This window comes from Mytilus edulis, chromosome 1, assembly GCF_963676685.1.
Source record: "Mytilus edulis chromosome 1, xbMytEdul2.2, whole genome shotgun sequence".
Lineage (NCBI taxonomy): Eukaryota > Metazoa > Mollusca > Bivalvia > Mytilida > Mytilidae > Mytilus > Mytilus edulis.
The window spans coordinates 331,397-348,498 of record NC_092344.1 but is presented as its reverse complement, the minus strand read 5'-3'; the positions used below and the strand labels follow the sequence as shown (position 1 = coordinate 348,498).

General features: G+C 31.4%; 2 protein-coding genes across 2 annotated transcripts in view; one reads left to right on the top strand and one right to left on the bottom strand.

The window, feature by feature from the left end:
• Positions 1-17,102, top strand: part of LOC139520827 (muscle calcium channel subunit alpha-1-like) — a 146,746-nt gene that overhangs the window by 1,507 nt on the left and 128,137 nt on the right. The window lies entirely within an intron of this gene.
• The window catches only part of LOC139520870 (mRNA-decapping enzyme 1B-like), a 75,600-nt gene that overhangs the window by 51,929 nt on the left and 6,569 nt on the right, over positions 1-17,102 (bottom strand). Inside the window, exon 2 of the mRNA XM_071313883.1 lies at positions 14,398-14,438. Coding sequence (XP_071169984.1) covers positions 14,398-14,438 — 41 coding nt within the window. The remainder of the gene's footprint in view (positions 1-14,397; positions 14,439-17,102) is intronic.

Below are 17,102 nucleotides of genomic sequence, written 5' to 3'. Positions count from 1 at the left end.
GGAATCTGAGGACTTAGGCAGGGGTATTCTTCATTTTACACTCATGACTGAACTGATATCAAAATAAAATAAGGGAATAACTTTTTGTTATACTACTGTAGGGTATACAATTTTTACAATTTAATTTTTTTTTTTTATCAATTTGCCATCTCGATAAAAATTGTCAAAACAAATTTCCTTTTTGTAAATTTAATTTGAAAGGAATATAAGAATTGGGAACAAAACTCATTGAAAGTCATGAAATATATCTCTGCTGGAATACCTCTAACAGTATAACATGAGACCAACCTTTAGCTGTGTATCTACATTAAGAATTTACAATGATGCTGGAAAATGGATTTTAGAATGAATTTTTGCAAGGGTTGTAAATAGATGGTCAGCAGAAATAAGAACTATTATGTTATCTAGAACTACTTATTATACAACTAGACGCTAATAAATCTTTACAGGGATCAAACTTTTAGTGATTATAGAGGCCATGTTTCTTGCATGTTGACGTCATCTGATGAACCACAATTTATCAAGTGGATTTTAACTGTATCATTTCCAGAGTTTGGTAGCAACTGGCACTTTTACAGTCTAGTTCATGATATTTGAAAAGACTTTTTATTATCATATCTATATGATCTATTTATAGATATATTTTGATGAAGCCAAGTATAACTCTAGGTATGAAAAGTTACAAATGGACAATAGCTCATTTTGAGTGCCCAGAATATTGATTAAAACATGATAACATTTCATTCCTACCCTTAATACAACTAAAGATGTACTCTTTAGTTGAAAAAAAAACCAGGCAATGCAAATTTTAGGGCGTTAATTTCTTTAAATTTCTCTTACATTTTTGTAACTTTTGAGCATGAATGGTTGGCACATTTAAAACTGATCAGTTGGACAAATTAAGTCAGTACATCTTCTGTAAATGTAAGGGTAGTTTAGGTTGATATAATGACTGTCTTGTTTGTAAAGATATAACTAGAGTACATGAAATTCTGTTAAATTTAAATTATTTGGTAGATTAGACTTTGTAACAGATTCCTCCCCCCCCCCCCTTTTATATTCAGCAAATAAAATGTTGCCTGTGTGATACGAGAAATATATTTAAAAAAGGGACGAAAGATCTTAATTTTCAGAATCACATCTCTGGCAGGGGGTATATTCATACACTAAAAGATAAAGGCTGAAATATTAAACACCATTTACGTTATAATTTTTCAGATTTTTTTTTCTTCATCAGTTACCTCGTAATCATAAATTGATACCATTATCAATTAACTAATAAATTCCCCATCATTATCAATTATGTGCAATAATGCCAATATATATATAGTAAAGCATTCTGTAAAATACACTGAAAACAGTTTCATTTTTTTTTAAATATTGTCTTTAAAGATTTGAAGAAGAAAACAAACTATCTATTTTTTAAGGCTTGAAAATCTATTCTCTAATCACAAGCTATCTTCTTACCTATCTACCTACACATGTACCATTTCAAGTCTTATCAAACCAAAATGAGCAATTTTCAAATCTTACAAAATCAATTTGGCACCAGATGATGTTTAGTTAAGATGAAAGGAACACAATGACTAAGTAGAATCAACACAAATATTACTAAACATTCAACTGAATTTGTTGCCATAGCATTTTATACTAATTTGATATCATTTGTTTTTTTCTATATATATGATTTATTTCTATGAGATAATCACCATATTAAATGTATGTTTGGTAAAAATGTGTTTTACCTATCACCAACAGGAATACATCAAAATACACAATTACTATCAAACTATCTACGTTTTACATATCACCAACTATCAAACTATCCAATCAGAAGAATATTCACATAATAATTCATATGTTCTTCTGCAAAGTAGGTCGTTTTAACTTTCCCCTTGCCATTCTTGTTAGTTTTAACTTTAAACAAGTTTAGTTTCCATCTATAGGCTGTTCAAGATCAACAAGTATTTTACAGGAAAATTACTAAAATTTTGGCAAGATCTAATGATAATGAAAGTTCTGTGGCAACTTTAAGCATTGATAGTTTATAGGTAAACAATAAATAACTGTGTTAGAATCTGTAGACTGTGTTCCTGAATAAGAGTGGCCCCTCAGAGCTTGGTGATGTGAAATAAATTCTGGGGAATATGTCACTTTTATATTTTATTCCAGTTTGATTTATAAGCTCAATTAAACATTATTCCATGAAATCTATTTCCCATTTAACATTCTTTTTCATCTAAAATTTATGATCTTATAAGTGCTTTCACAATCTCCATCCCAAATCAATAGCTTAGTATACCCCTGGTGCCAAAAAAGAACGTTTTAACACTCAAAAGACATATATACTACCATTGAGAGCCATACAAATAACAACTGATGCTCCAAGTGCCCCCTATGGGGTGCCATATCATCGATTAATGAGTTCATACACAGGAAAAAAGCTGTATTATAAAATACATAAAATGATAAATAGGTTTTATCTCATCAAATATAGTTTATGTTAACATTAAACATAAGATTTGCATAATTTTCAGAGGAATATACAACAGTAATAAAATTCTAGGCAGGAATTCATATTGGCTGTTATCTTATTAATTAATGAGAAAAATAGCTATAAAGTTGCCAAGATTATGAATAATATTGTCATCTTTAATTATTGTAAATTCATCCATTGAACTGTCTGCTCTATACACTCTGGAAGCACATACAAGTTTGAATGCCTTTACTCTTTGGATTTGTCAGGATCAGAAGCACATACAAGTTTGAATGCCTTTACTCTGAATAATTAGCCGTAATATAAAATGTTTTGTCTTTCTTCATTGCCCGAAAAGTATTTGTGAAATCAAAATGTATTTTTAGTTAAATGTCAATCATATTAGTTATTAAAAAGATACCAAAAAGAATTATATGATGTGTAGTTTAATAAAATTATTATTATAGATTTTCATAATATTTTTCAATTCAAATGACCAAAAATCCTTGTTGGCAGATGGTTATTTTATCACCTGCTTTCAACCCCAACATCTTACAGTATCAAGACTTTACTTGATATAATTTTGTAATAAATGTGTTTCAATTTATTTACAATTACATCCCACCTGACAAAAAGAAAATTAAAGACTACCCGGTAAATCATTATGAAACTAATAGTGAAATGAACAAAAATTGCTACTAATTTCTGAATGTGTTTTGACAAAGTACTAAATTAACACAGAATCACACCTGTCTCTTCATAACATTAAGAGAGAAATAAAGATGTTCTGACGTAAAGAATGTAAGCATTGGCACTGTAGATGGCAGTATAACAATGTACTTTAACCACAATTTCTCATTAAATACAAGGAACTGCATCAATATAGACACTTATTAAAAGGTCACAACTAAAAATAAGCAACAGTTCTTTTAATTTATAATCTTAACATATTTGTTTGTAGATTCTTGATGGCAGAGAAAATAAAAAATTGTAAACAGTTGTGGCCCATAAAACTTACTACAGTTACAGAACACTTTTCTGATGGAGAAATAATCAAATTTGAAACAGTTTATCTAATTGTTGATTTGGCAAGTCTTTATGATTGCTCCAATACCAGAGATTACTTCCCGTTAGACTTTGGGAGATATTGAGTTTCTTTAAACTGGACCTTTAGGATTTGGAAGATATTGAGTTTCTTTAAACTGTACCGTTAGGCTTTGGGAGATATTGAGTTTCTTTAAACTGGACCGTTAGGCTTTGGGAGATACTGAGTTTCTTTAAACTGTACCGTTAGGCTTTGGGAGATATTGAGTTTCTTTAAACTGGACCGTTAGGCTTTGGGAGATATTGAGTTTCTTTAAACTGGACCGTTAGGCTTTGGGAGATACTGAGTTTCTTTAAACTGTACCGTTAGGCTTTGGGAGATATTGAGTTTCTTTAAACTGTACCGTTAGGCTTTGGGAGATATTGAGTTTCTTTAAACTGGACCGTTAGGCTTTGGGAGATACTGAGTTTCTTTAAACTGTACCGTTAGGCTTTGGGAGATATTGAGTTTCTTTAAACTGGACCATTAGGCTTTGGGAGGTATTGAGTTTCTTTAAACTGGACCGTTAGACTTTGGGAGATATTGAGTTTCTTTAAACTGTACCGTTAGACTTTGGGAGATATTGAGTTTCTTTAAACTGGACCATTAGGCTTTGGGAGGTATTGAGTTTCTTTAAACTGGACCATTAGGCTTTGGGAGGTATTGAGTTTCTTTAAACTGTACCGTTAGACTTTGGGAGATATTGAGTTTCTTTAAACTGGACCATTAGGCTTTGGGAGGTATTGAGTTTCTTTAAACTGGAGTACAAGATAAGATGCATATCTTCCGAAACTGAACTTTTAGGAAGGTTTCCCGTTTAGTTATTCTAAAGTCTGCCTAAATTTTGACAGTCAGGTGTTTCCTCAAAGTTAAAAATCACTGCAGACCATTTTTATCTAACTTTTAGTGAATGTTATTCTGTAGTTTTTTTAAACATGGGACCAGTTGTTCACCCAAATTTATTATATATATAAGTGTATAAAAAATCCTAAATGACATAATGTTACACAATGCAAATAAAAAAAAACATAAACAAGAAGACATTTACTCCAATGTAAAAAATGTATTACTGGTAAAAAATCAGACAAATCAATATCCCAATTGTCATCATCCTACCACCATCATAAACTTGAGAAGAAAAACACTTAGTTTGGCTCTATGATGGTTATTTTAATGAAATTGTCTCTTCATCATAAATTTATATCTATATTGCATAAAACAGACATAAAAGGAACTAGAAAATAATTTTCAATGACACAAGCCTGACACTACAGACAAGTAATGGACAAAGAATATCTCTTGATAGCCTACAGATTATAACACTGCCTTCTGAAACATTTCCGTATCATAGACAGTGTAACATTAGGATTTTTATTATTCAGGAAAACACAAATAGATTGTAAGTTATACTCAAATGTTCCTCACTTACAAGAAGTTTTACTGGCTTCAAGCTAAAATATGTTTGGCATCATTTAGAAAATCTTCTATTCAAATCATTGACTGAAAATTTATCAGAAAAAATACAAAATTTGGTATAATTTTTTCAATATAAAATTTTGTTTTATTTAATGATTTATCAATCTCTTTCTAACTTTAAGGAGGAAACAAAAATCTACAGCGTCTACTTAAATAAGATGGAAGTATGACTGAATATTTTTTAACCTACGTCAGATATTTTGAATTGAAAAAAAAAATGTTTGGCATGTTGAAGTACATGTATCAATACAAAAATGTTTGAAGGATGTTGATTGATTGTTAGTTGCTTGACGTCCAGTGGTCCAGTGGCAAATATTTCATGCATGTTCAGGACGAGGATGTTGACCATGTACGGCTAAAACTAGCTGATGAGAAAACCTGCTACTCATTTCTTGAGATCAAATCAAGCATTAAATTTTAGACAGTTGTAATTATAAGGTCTATCACAAGCAATAACTAGAATGGACCTCTTTCTGTGTGTAACAGGTTTCCATCCCTTTGAAGAAGATATAATTATATCTCCCCTCAGCTGCTGCTTGTCTCTTCCCCTCATTGAGCAATCCATAGACAATGTATCTACATGTTTTTCATCTGTCTGAGGGCAAATCCATTTACCTTGAAGAACATTGTGTAGAAACCTACCAAGTTGTTAACTATAGGTATTTCCCCAGCTGTACATATCATATTTATAAACATTGCTGCATGGTATATACATATTATACACAGAATATGATTTCAAAATTCTTCAATTAACTTCTGAAGGTACTACAGTCCATATGTTACCACACATTCTTCATAGACCAATCCTCAGCAGGGTATTCAACTCATTGATAAGTGCAAATAATTATAGAAAAAATGTGTCTCCCGAAAAAAGTTATCGGCAATCATTATGCAATAACATATTGTATCTGCAGGTATATAAAAAATAGATTTTATATTAAAAGTTTAACAAGAACATAACAAACGTGCAAGTATGAGACATGGAATCCCAATTTAAGATCATCATTACCAAACAATTGATAAAAATAGAAAAAAAGACAAAAATGTGTCCATAGTACACAGATGCCCCACTCGAACTCTAATTTTCTATGTTTAGTGAACCATGAAATTGGGGTTAAAACTCTTATAATTTGGCATGAAAATAAGAAAGATCATATCATAGAGAACAAGTTGATTGGACTTCAACTTTATCCAAAACTACCTTGACCAAAAACTTTAACCTGAAACTTGCACTATCAATATTCTATGTTCAATGGACCATGAAATTGGGGTAAAAACTCTAATTTGGCATTAAAATTAGAAAGATCATATCATAGGGAACATGTGTACTAAGTTTCAAGTTGATTGGACTTCAACTTCATCAAAAACCCATTTACAAGTTAATCAAAAGCTTTAACCTGAAGTGTGATGAACGGACGGATGGACGAACACACAGACCAGAAAACATAATGCCCTTCTACTATCGTAGGTGGTATCGTAGGTGGGGCATAAAAAATGACAAACTGCAGCAGCCATGTCTGTTTGGTTTAATCTGAATGAAATAAGTTTTTTTTATATACTAATCTTGACATCATTCTGCCAAGTAATTGCTTAAACTTTTAAAAGTTAACATTAAGAATATAACTAGAAAATGTTCATGGAAACATAAAACACTAAAGTAAGTGGACCTATGCATTAACTTTGGTTAACCAAAATCAATCAAGCATGTCATTGAATTTAAAAAATGTTTCAAGTGGTTATTCAATCAAAAGAAGATTTACCTGGTACAAGCCTGGTCATTATATACAAACATTCAATATCTAGAGAAATGATAGGGGAGAAACTCTATGCCATATTGGCCAGTAAGTGGCAAGGGCATACACAAATGGGAATTTAAAGGTTCTACAATGAACAGTACCATATATTCCAGTCAAATTTTTGTTTCCACCATTTTCTCTCTTCTTTAAGTATTCCCTTATTCTCACCTGTAATTCTGTTCACAGGTATGGTAAACAAAGAAGTGTGTGTGTTTGGGAGGGGAGGGATATGATACAACATATATTCAGATTCTATAAGAAGTGTGTGTGTTTGGGAGGGGAGGGATATGATACAACATATATTCAGATTCTATAAGAAGTGTGTGTGTTTGGGAGGGGAGGGATATGATACAACATATATTCAGATTCTATAAGAAGTGTGTGTGTTTAGGAGGGGAGGGATATGATACAGCATATATTCAGATTCTATAAGAAGTGTGTGTGTTTGGGAGGGGAGGGATATGATACAACATATATTCAGATTCTATAAGAAGTGTGTGTGTTTGGGAGGGGAGGGATATGATACAACATATATTCAGATTCTATAAGAAGTGTGTGTGTTTAGGAGGGGAGGGATATGATACAGCATATATTCAGATTCTATAAGAAGTGTGTGTGTTTGGGAGGGGAGGGATATGATACAACATATATTCACATTCTATAAGAAGTGTGTGTGTTTGGGAGGGGAGGGATATGATACAACATATATTCAGATTCTATAAGAAGTGTGTGTGTTTAGGAGGGGAGGGATATGATACAGCATATATTCAGATTCTATAAGAAGTGTGTGTGTTTGGGAGGGGAGGGATATGATACAACATATATTCAGATTCTATAAGAAGTGTGTGTGTTTGGGAGGGGAGGGATATGATACAACATATATTCAGATTCTATAAGAAGTGTGTGTGTTTGGGAGGGGAGGGATATGATACAGCATATATTCAGATTCTATAAGAAGTGTGTGTGTTTGGGAGGGGAGGGATATGATACAACATATATTCAGATTCTATAAGAAGTGTGTGTGTTTGGGAGGGGAGGGATATGATACAACATATATTCAGATTCTATAAGAAGTGTGTGTGTTTGGGAGGGGAGGGATATGATACAACATATATTCACATTCTATAAGAAGCATGTGTGTTTGGGAGGGAGGGATATAATACAACATATATTCAGATTCTATTAGAAGTGTGTGTGTTTGGGAGGGGAGGGATATGATACAACATATATTCACATTCTATAAGAAGCATGTGTGTTTGGGAGGGGAGGGATATGATACAACATATATTCACATTCTATAAGAAGTGTGTGTGTTTGGGAGGGGAGGGATATGATACAACATATATTCATTTCTATAAGAAGATATATTCAGTGAGAGAAATAATCATTACAGTACATAATCACCAAGAAAATCTGGGTGTAGATATAATATTTATTTATATTATGATCTTTTCACTCATTGAACGATCATTTATTTCTTCATACTTGTGTCTATGTAGATATAATATTTATTTATTTTATGTTCACTCATTAAACCATCATTTATTTCTTCATTCTTGTGTCTATCACCATAGGTCTCTCAATACTTAATCAAATCCTCTATACTACTGATAAGATACTTAATCTATTGGCACAGAATAGTATATAGCAATGTAAAAACTCAAATCAAGTCTTTCAAAGTTGTTTCTTTTTCTTTTTTATAACAATAAGTTAAATATACCACATCTGAGTCGTTTATCAAGCTTTAAGTACAGGAAAGTCAAAGTTATAGTTTTCTTGCTTTGTAATACAGAACTTTCAAGGAAAAAGCAAATGTATTTTAATTGAATTGGTGGTCTTAATTAGGCTAAGTAACATTGCACTCTCTCTGACATTAGAAAACTTGTGTATGACTTGAACATATAATCATGTTTAAAGGCATGATTACATGTATATGAATAAGTCGCACATTCTGGCTTTTTCTTACTGTTGGAAAAAATAGTGAACATGGATAAAATAGCAAGAACTAGATTATCTGACAAATATTAAACAAAACTAGAGGCTCTAAAGAGCCTGTGTCGCTCACCTTGGTCTATGTGAATATTAAAGGAAGCAGATAGATTCATGACAAAATTGTGTTTTGGTGATGGTGATGTGTTTGTACATCTTACTTTACTGAACATTCTTGCTGCTTAAAATTATCTCTATCTATAATGTACTTGGCCCATTAGTTTCAGTGGAAAATGTTAGTAAAAATTTACAAATTTTATGAAAATTGTTAAAAATTGACTATAAAGAACAATAACTCCTAAGGGGGTCAATTGACCATTTCGGTCATGTTGACTTGATTGTAAATCTTACTTTGCTGAACATTATTGTTGTTTACAGTTTATCTCTATCAATAATAATATTCAAGATAATGACCAAAAACAGCAAAATTTCCTTAAAACTAACAATTCAGGGTCAGCAACCCAACAATGGGTTGTCCGATTCATCTAAAAATTTCAGAGCAGATAAATGTTGACCTGATAAACAATTTTACCCCATGTCAGATTTGCTCTAAATGCTTTGGGTTTTGAGTTATAAGCCAAAAACTGCATTTTACCCCATGTTCTATTTTTAGCCATGGCGGCCATCTTGGTTTGATGGCCGGGTCATCAGACACATTTTTCAAACTACTAACCCAAAAGATGATTGTGGCCAAGTTTGGATTAATTTGGCCCAGTTGTTTCAGAGGAGAAGATTTTTGTAAAATATTACTTAGATTTACGAAAAATGGTTAAAAATTGACTATAAAGGGCAATAACTCCTAAAGGGGTCAACTGACCATTTCAGTCATGTTGACTTATTTGTAGATCTTACTTTGCTGAACATTAATGCTGTTTACTGTTTATCTCTATCTATAATAATATTCAAGATAATAACCAAAAAAACAGCAAAATTTCCTTAAAATTACTAATTCAGGGGCAGCAACCCAACAATGGGTTATCCGATTCATCTGAAAATTTCAGGGCAGATAGATCTTCACCTGTTTAACAATTCTACCCCATGTCAGATTTGCTCTAAATGCTTTGGTTTTTGAGTTATAAGCCAAAAACTGCATTTTACCCCTATGTTCTATTTTTAGCCATGGCGGCCATCTTGGATGGTTGGCCGGGTCACCGGACACATTTTTAAAACTAGACACCCCAATGATGATTGTGGCCAAGTTTGGTTTAATTTGGCCCAGTAGTTTCAGAGGAGAAGATTTTTGAAAAGTTAACGACGACGACGACGGACGCCAAGTGATGAGAAAAGCTCACTTGGCCTTTTAGGCCAGGTGAGCTAAAAACAGTGGAGGATCCAGAACTTTTCATAAGGGGGCCAGCTCAAATCATGCTTCAGTGATTCCTATATAATCAACCCAATTTTTCGCACGAAAAGGGGGGGGGGGGGGGCTGGATCCGCCTATGAAAAACATCACATCAGTACCAAAAAATAAAAATAGAATATACTATAACTCTTTTCAGATCCTACAATTTTAATAATATTTCTTGAATGTTCAATCTTTTTTTATTAGTTTCATTATTTCTGCCACACGAAGTAACAATGTAAATTTCCCTTCCTATGTTCCACCATTGACATCTGTTTCCTTCATCATAAATTATTCTATTGTAAGATTCTCAAGTTATAGTAATTGAAAATGGATTAAGAAGGAGCAATCTTAATATAGACTCTTGATAGGAAAACCTTATTCAGTTTATCAACTTTTTCAAGACAGCCTTTAAAAAATCATCAAAAAATAATAAAATGAGAACATAACATTCTGACACAGTAAAAACTGTATGTAAATCTCACTTGGGGCTAGATTTATACAGTCAATTGATTCAGAAATCAATATCCCTGTAATTTCATTGAGAAAATATGTTCCTGGATTAAGTGGAAAGCCCCAGTTCTAATCTAGAACAAAACACATGTTACCTTCTCTGAGGTAATGTAGTGTAAATTTATTAAGATAACACAAGATGTTCTGATCATGGCTCTGCCAAAGGTTTACTCAAAAGATGGCTATAGATTATAATCCTGAAAGTCATACAAGAATATAAGTACATCATTTGTATATTTAGGATTAAATTTCTTGTATAACTTCTAATAACTTGTTTTACTGAACAAACCTGCCTGCCATAAATCTTGTAAAAAGAAGATACTGAGAGCCTTATTTTAATGTGTACCAAGCAATCAGGCAACACCAAAGGAACAAAATAAACAAAATAATAGGACTTAATTTTCTAAATCAAAAACAATTCATTCTGATAAGTAGGGAAGTAACTGTATCTATCTAGATTGAGCAGGGATCACCCGAAACTATTTCAGAGATTATAAACAGATACGTTTTTGATCAGAAAAAATATCTTTTGAATTAGAAGTTTAATACAAACAAGATCAGAGTAGATTTCACATTTTAAAGAAATGATTTAAAATTCAATATTCTATGTTGTAGACACTATGTCCTCCTTAAATTCTCAATGGAGAAATAGTATTGTAAAATGATTGATTTTCCCAAAATATAACATTATCTAAGAATTGCTCCATTTAAACAGCAATGAAACATTACAAAGACAGATATCAGATTTAACTATAAACCAGTTAAGCTGTTCTGTTTTCACAACAAAATCTATTTGTGAATATATCTATTTTTCAAATTTCAGGATTTTCCTTAACCCTGAAAAAAATACCCCTTTCAAAATCTTATTTCACAATTTCTAATATTTGTATTTCATAAATAAAACAAGCTCATAGTTATTATACATACTGCTTCATCTAAACAATTTGTCTAGTTCAATAATGGACAAGTTCCTATGATAATACATGTACAGGAGTATGACAGCCAGGACAGGACAGGACATGAGTAATAGGTCAGCTGTAAATTCTGGACATTATAGAAGATATATGGCTTTTTTTTTATTATTGAAACCTCCATTCCCAATATAGCTTACAACACATACCTTCTATAACTGCTGGGATTTACTAACATATATATGACTTTTTATTAGTTTTTAAATTTAATTAAATCTCCCCTTTCCAACATTTCTTACAGCATACATCATTCATATCCATGAACCTTTTGCACTAATCAAGGAAGTCTACATAACAACTTCACCGATTTCCTTTTCAAATAAAACGTATTGAACTTCTTGTCAGTAATAAACAGAGATTCACCAGTCAAAAGACTTTTCTCTGTCAGCAATAAACAGAGATCCACCAGTCAAAAGACTTTTCTCTGCTAAGATTGTTGAAAATGCTAAATTTCCTTCACAGGACAAAGACAAAGTAATTACTTCATAAATCTATCTGTATTTCTGTATGTACACTGTGTGTTGTCTTATATACTATGACAGCTTCTTTAATCCAAGTTCAATAACTCATTCTTAATTGATTTTTTTGGGGTAATATAAAACATGTTGAGGTTGGATTCATTTCCACAGAAGATAACTAGTCATTTCCCAGGAAAGCTTCTTTGTTTTCCAAACATAAAATCTTTACCACTGGGAATTAAATAATATACTATGTCCCATTTTATACTATGATTGACACATGTGTTTATTACATGGCAAGGAAGAGCCCTGATTAGCTACAATGATTAAAGTTAAACATTTCTCCTTTTTAAGGGTGATAAACTTTCATGTCTACTTTAAGAACATAGGTTTCATTATCTGCAGAGGTCTGACAAGTGACAAATTGGTCTATTTCAGTAATGCTGTATTGATCTCTATTTTGGAAGTTAACATTAAATCTATTGAATGACATGAATTGAGCCTTGTTACTATTAGATGAAAAGAAGTATAAGTATATGTAAGAAACTACACTAAGGTTTTAACCAGAATGTTCATATACATGTGTCACTATCTGCTAGAAAGACTCACTAAGGTTTTAACCAGAATGTTCATATACATGTGTCTCTATCTGCTAGAAAGACTTACTAAGGTTTTAACCAGAATGTTCATATACATGTGTCACTATCTGCTAGAAAGACTCACTAAGGTTTTAACCAGAATGTTCATATACATGTGTCACTATCTGCTAGAAAGACTCACTAAGGTTTTAACCAGAATGTTCATATACATGTGTCACTATCTGCTAGAAAGACTCACTAAGGTTCTAACCTGAATGTTTATATACATGACATACATGTGTCACTATCTGCAACTGGAAGACAGACATCTATTCCCTTTAGTTGATTAGATATGATATCAGTTTGGATGGTAACTGTTGATGTTCAGGTGTAAGTCATGTGCATTACTGCACTACAAAATGTATATATCAGGGAATAACACCCATATGATGTAATTATTATCTGATGGAGAAGATCTTAAATTTTATTATGAGATGAAATCAGATATAAATTAATAGGCCTTTTTTTGTTTGTTTTTGAATTGATTAATTATAAGAAGTAGAACCTGCTTTGTTAACCTTGTTAAAGCAACATTTGGGATATCTCAAAACTTGATTAAAGGTTTTTTCTTTGAGATATTACTATTAATAGAAGGAAGCCAAATTTACAGGTTCCAACGTGTTAGATTACTATGTTAATCTTGAATTTTTAACAAATTACAGGTCATGAAACTTTCAGATCTAGATCCCACAAAATTTACAGAAAATTAAATTATTAGGTTTCGAAAATTGTTACTTATAAATTATTTACAAAGCTTGAACCTACTAGATTTGTACAAATTTCACTTAAAATTTGGCAAATTCAACTTCATATATAGAATTTTAAAACTTCAAACTCTCTCCCACCACAATTAAACAAAAATCCTGCAAAAATCTAAAACAAACCAAAATTTCACTTAACGATACAAACTGCAGCTAAATCACTCATTTTCAGAATAAAATCCAATTTCTAACTAAATTTGTGAAATCACATCGCAGATGAAGTCAGGAAATAAGGATAAGAAGAGAGAATCTTAGATCAAGTCAGGAAATAAGGATAAGAAGAGAGAATCTTAAAACAATCTAATTACAAAACTATGATTGGAAATGGTGTAATTAAAGTCTCATCTTTAATTCATCTCAGATTCTTAGAAGTTATATACTATAGAAGGGTTAATTGAAAGGTTTGTAAACCATAATACAACACCTAGGTGTAATTTACTTTATAGCCCCTAGTTTGACAGAATGTTGGACAAGATGAGAGGGTTTTACCCAGTTTAATTAGCATCTCATTATATTACCTATCTACCTGTCTGTGTATTCCCCTGAGAGGCTGCCAGCAAATGTAATACCTGCTGTCTACTTAAAACTAGAGAAAACACATTCACTTTAATATACAGGTATAAAAACATCAAATTCTTAATTATATTGCATTGATCAAAAGTGCTGTCTAGAAACAAAATAATTTACATTAACAGGTCTGAAATTTTTCTAAGGGGGGGCGGGGGAGGGGGGGCACAAAATGTTCCTGGATTTTTCAGGTATAGGCATACTTTGAGGAGACATCAGGTGTTGATGGATGATATAGTCTGTAGTACTCAACAATAATTTTGGTGATTATTTTAATACCTTTTACATATCATTTCATTGATTTTTTATCCTATAAGTGAACTTACCTTTTGTATACAAACAATGATCCCTCTATTTCTGTTCTTTCCTGAAAATATACAAAGAAAAGATTGAAAAACAAGTCTTTATAACTAGCAATAATATAATACAGTTCCAAAAAGAGGTCAGGGTATCAATTTTTTAAAAATTTATATCACATCATTTAGAATTCCAGCATGTGATCATGAAATCCAAGAAATAAGCAACATTAAGAGGGGATCATACCGTCATCAATGTCAATAAATATTTCCAATAACTATATGGCATACATGTGGTTTAGATGTGAGGATGATATGCTCATAAGGCTGAGAATTCTAACTGGACATTTGGACATAGACAAACTTAAATTTATCTAAATGCAGATGATTGATTCATGGAAATGAACAGGACATATTTTTATTAGTGACACTTCTCTCCTTAAAAACTGATCAGAATTTGAGGTTTTTTATAATTAGTTGTTGTTAGGTTACTGTATTTTTTAACAGCAAAAGGACACTCTGACATTTTAGGGCTGTATAATGTTAGTGCAAGTGTACTAAGAGTCCTTTGTGACATTATTAAACATCTGAACTTTCAGAATTTATAACTAACCATTTCAGACACTATCATATTCCATGTCATGTTGTATACAGACGACCATATAGAACATAAGACATACATATCACGTATTCCTCAAAACATTCCAGACATACAAAATACTATTCAATTGTTTTGGGACTCTTATACATTATAATTTAGAATAAAAATTGTTGATTAATATGTCAAATAACCTATTTTAAGTCAATTCTCACATAAAAAATAAAAGTTTCAAAAAGTGTATCCCTTGAGTATTTCTACAGCTATAAGACACACTGTTCTATCAGTGACCTTGTATGACCTCTGTATAAATAATGATGTGTACTTTACATCAGAGGTAATACTCATTGTTCATCAGCTGTTTCATGGCTTATAACTAGATCTATATTGTATTCTATTAAAAAAAACTGGCAAAAAATCAACTGCCATAAACAACTATAAAGCAATTTTCAAAACCACAAATTCATCATTGTTCAATGCCTTTGCTCAGAGTATAGATCTGACATCATTCTTTGTCCTTACACAGGGTTGTGAGGCCTTCGTTATTGAGCAAAAGCTCACACCTCACTATAATTTCAAGATAGCTGCCCCTTAGAAAAGGTTGTAAACAGAATTGTTTGCTCATTGTTGACTACACTCTATCTGTGCACTAGAGACTTGTGAACTGATGCAGGATATTAGAAAATAAAGAACTTTAACCAACAATTAATGATGTCTAACATTTATATACACGTCTTTGTCTCTAGATCTATGTATTGTAATTTATGGCATGATTAAGGCCTCTTTCTCTCTCTTTATAAACCAATTAAAAACATTCTACACAATTATCTTCCAGTTTTTAATATTCCTCCAAGGTTTATACCATCGGGACTTACTACAACAAAACACTAGGTCTACCACCAGTATTTGATAAATCATTTGTCATTTCTTGACTGTTTCCCTCATTACAGATTCTGACCTTTCATGACCTCGAATATTATATTTTGATCAGTGATATCCTTATTGACATTTCCTTTTCAATGCAAGTGTAATTAGCCATATTTTTTTCAGGAAAAGAAGCATCATTTTCATTTTAACAACATGTTTTCCAATAGCTAAGCCTTAAAACATGACATCATTTTTGAGAAAAGAAATTTTAAATGAACTAATGATGTTATATGATGTATTGGAGAAGGAAGAATTAATCATTTTAATCCAAGGCTAACTAATGGCATGACAAGATAATACACAAGCATGTTTGCTTGATCATCTATTGTATTTTCAAAAAAATAAATTAGCTGTATTGAACATAAACAAAAAATACATTTTAAAATTTAAATAGGTTATCCAATTATATTGAACTGTACGTAGTGTAGACTAAATTTATATATGTATACTAAGAGATACATTTTGTACAATGTGTACTGACTTGTATGCTTTAAAACCTGTGCTAATGTAACTATATAATCTATGTTTTAAGCATGAAATATAGCACATCAGAGCTAAGGGACATATTATCTTTCGAATATATTTGAATTTTTGATAAAAAGAAAATATTCTTATAAATAGTATATAATGTGTATGTGATGATCAAGTAAAATATTCATAATTGTTCAAATTATGTGAAGTGAATGAAAACTTTCAATCCTTATGAACCACAACCTACATACATTTGTAACTGTAAAAAATATGAGATAAAAATTAAATTTGTGTGCTGAATAATTGTATTTCTATTATCTTTAAAGAAGAAGTCTTTCAAAAGTCTCCAATAAACCGTATGTCAACCAAGGGAAATAATTTGTCAATTTGTGTATCATTTCTACAAAAACAAGTTTCCAGAAAAGGGCTTTAAAACAATGTTAAACATGGAAGTTTTACATCTATAATGGACCATGTATCATCAGTAAAATATTTATACATGTATTTTAATCAGCTTGGCTAAATTGAAAATATATTGTTTTAAAATTAATCTACATATCATTGATCAAAATCTAATTCAAACAAGAATGTGTCCAAAGTACACTCATGCACCACTCGCACTATCCTTTTCCATGTTCCATGGACCGTGAAATTGGGTAATAATCTAATTTGGCATTAAAATTAGAAAGACTATACTATAGGGAACATATGTACTAAGTTTCAAGTTGATTGGACTTCA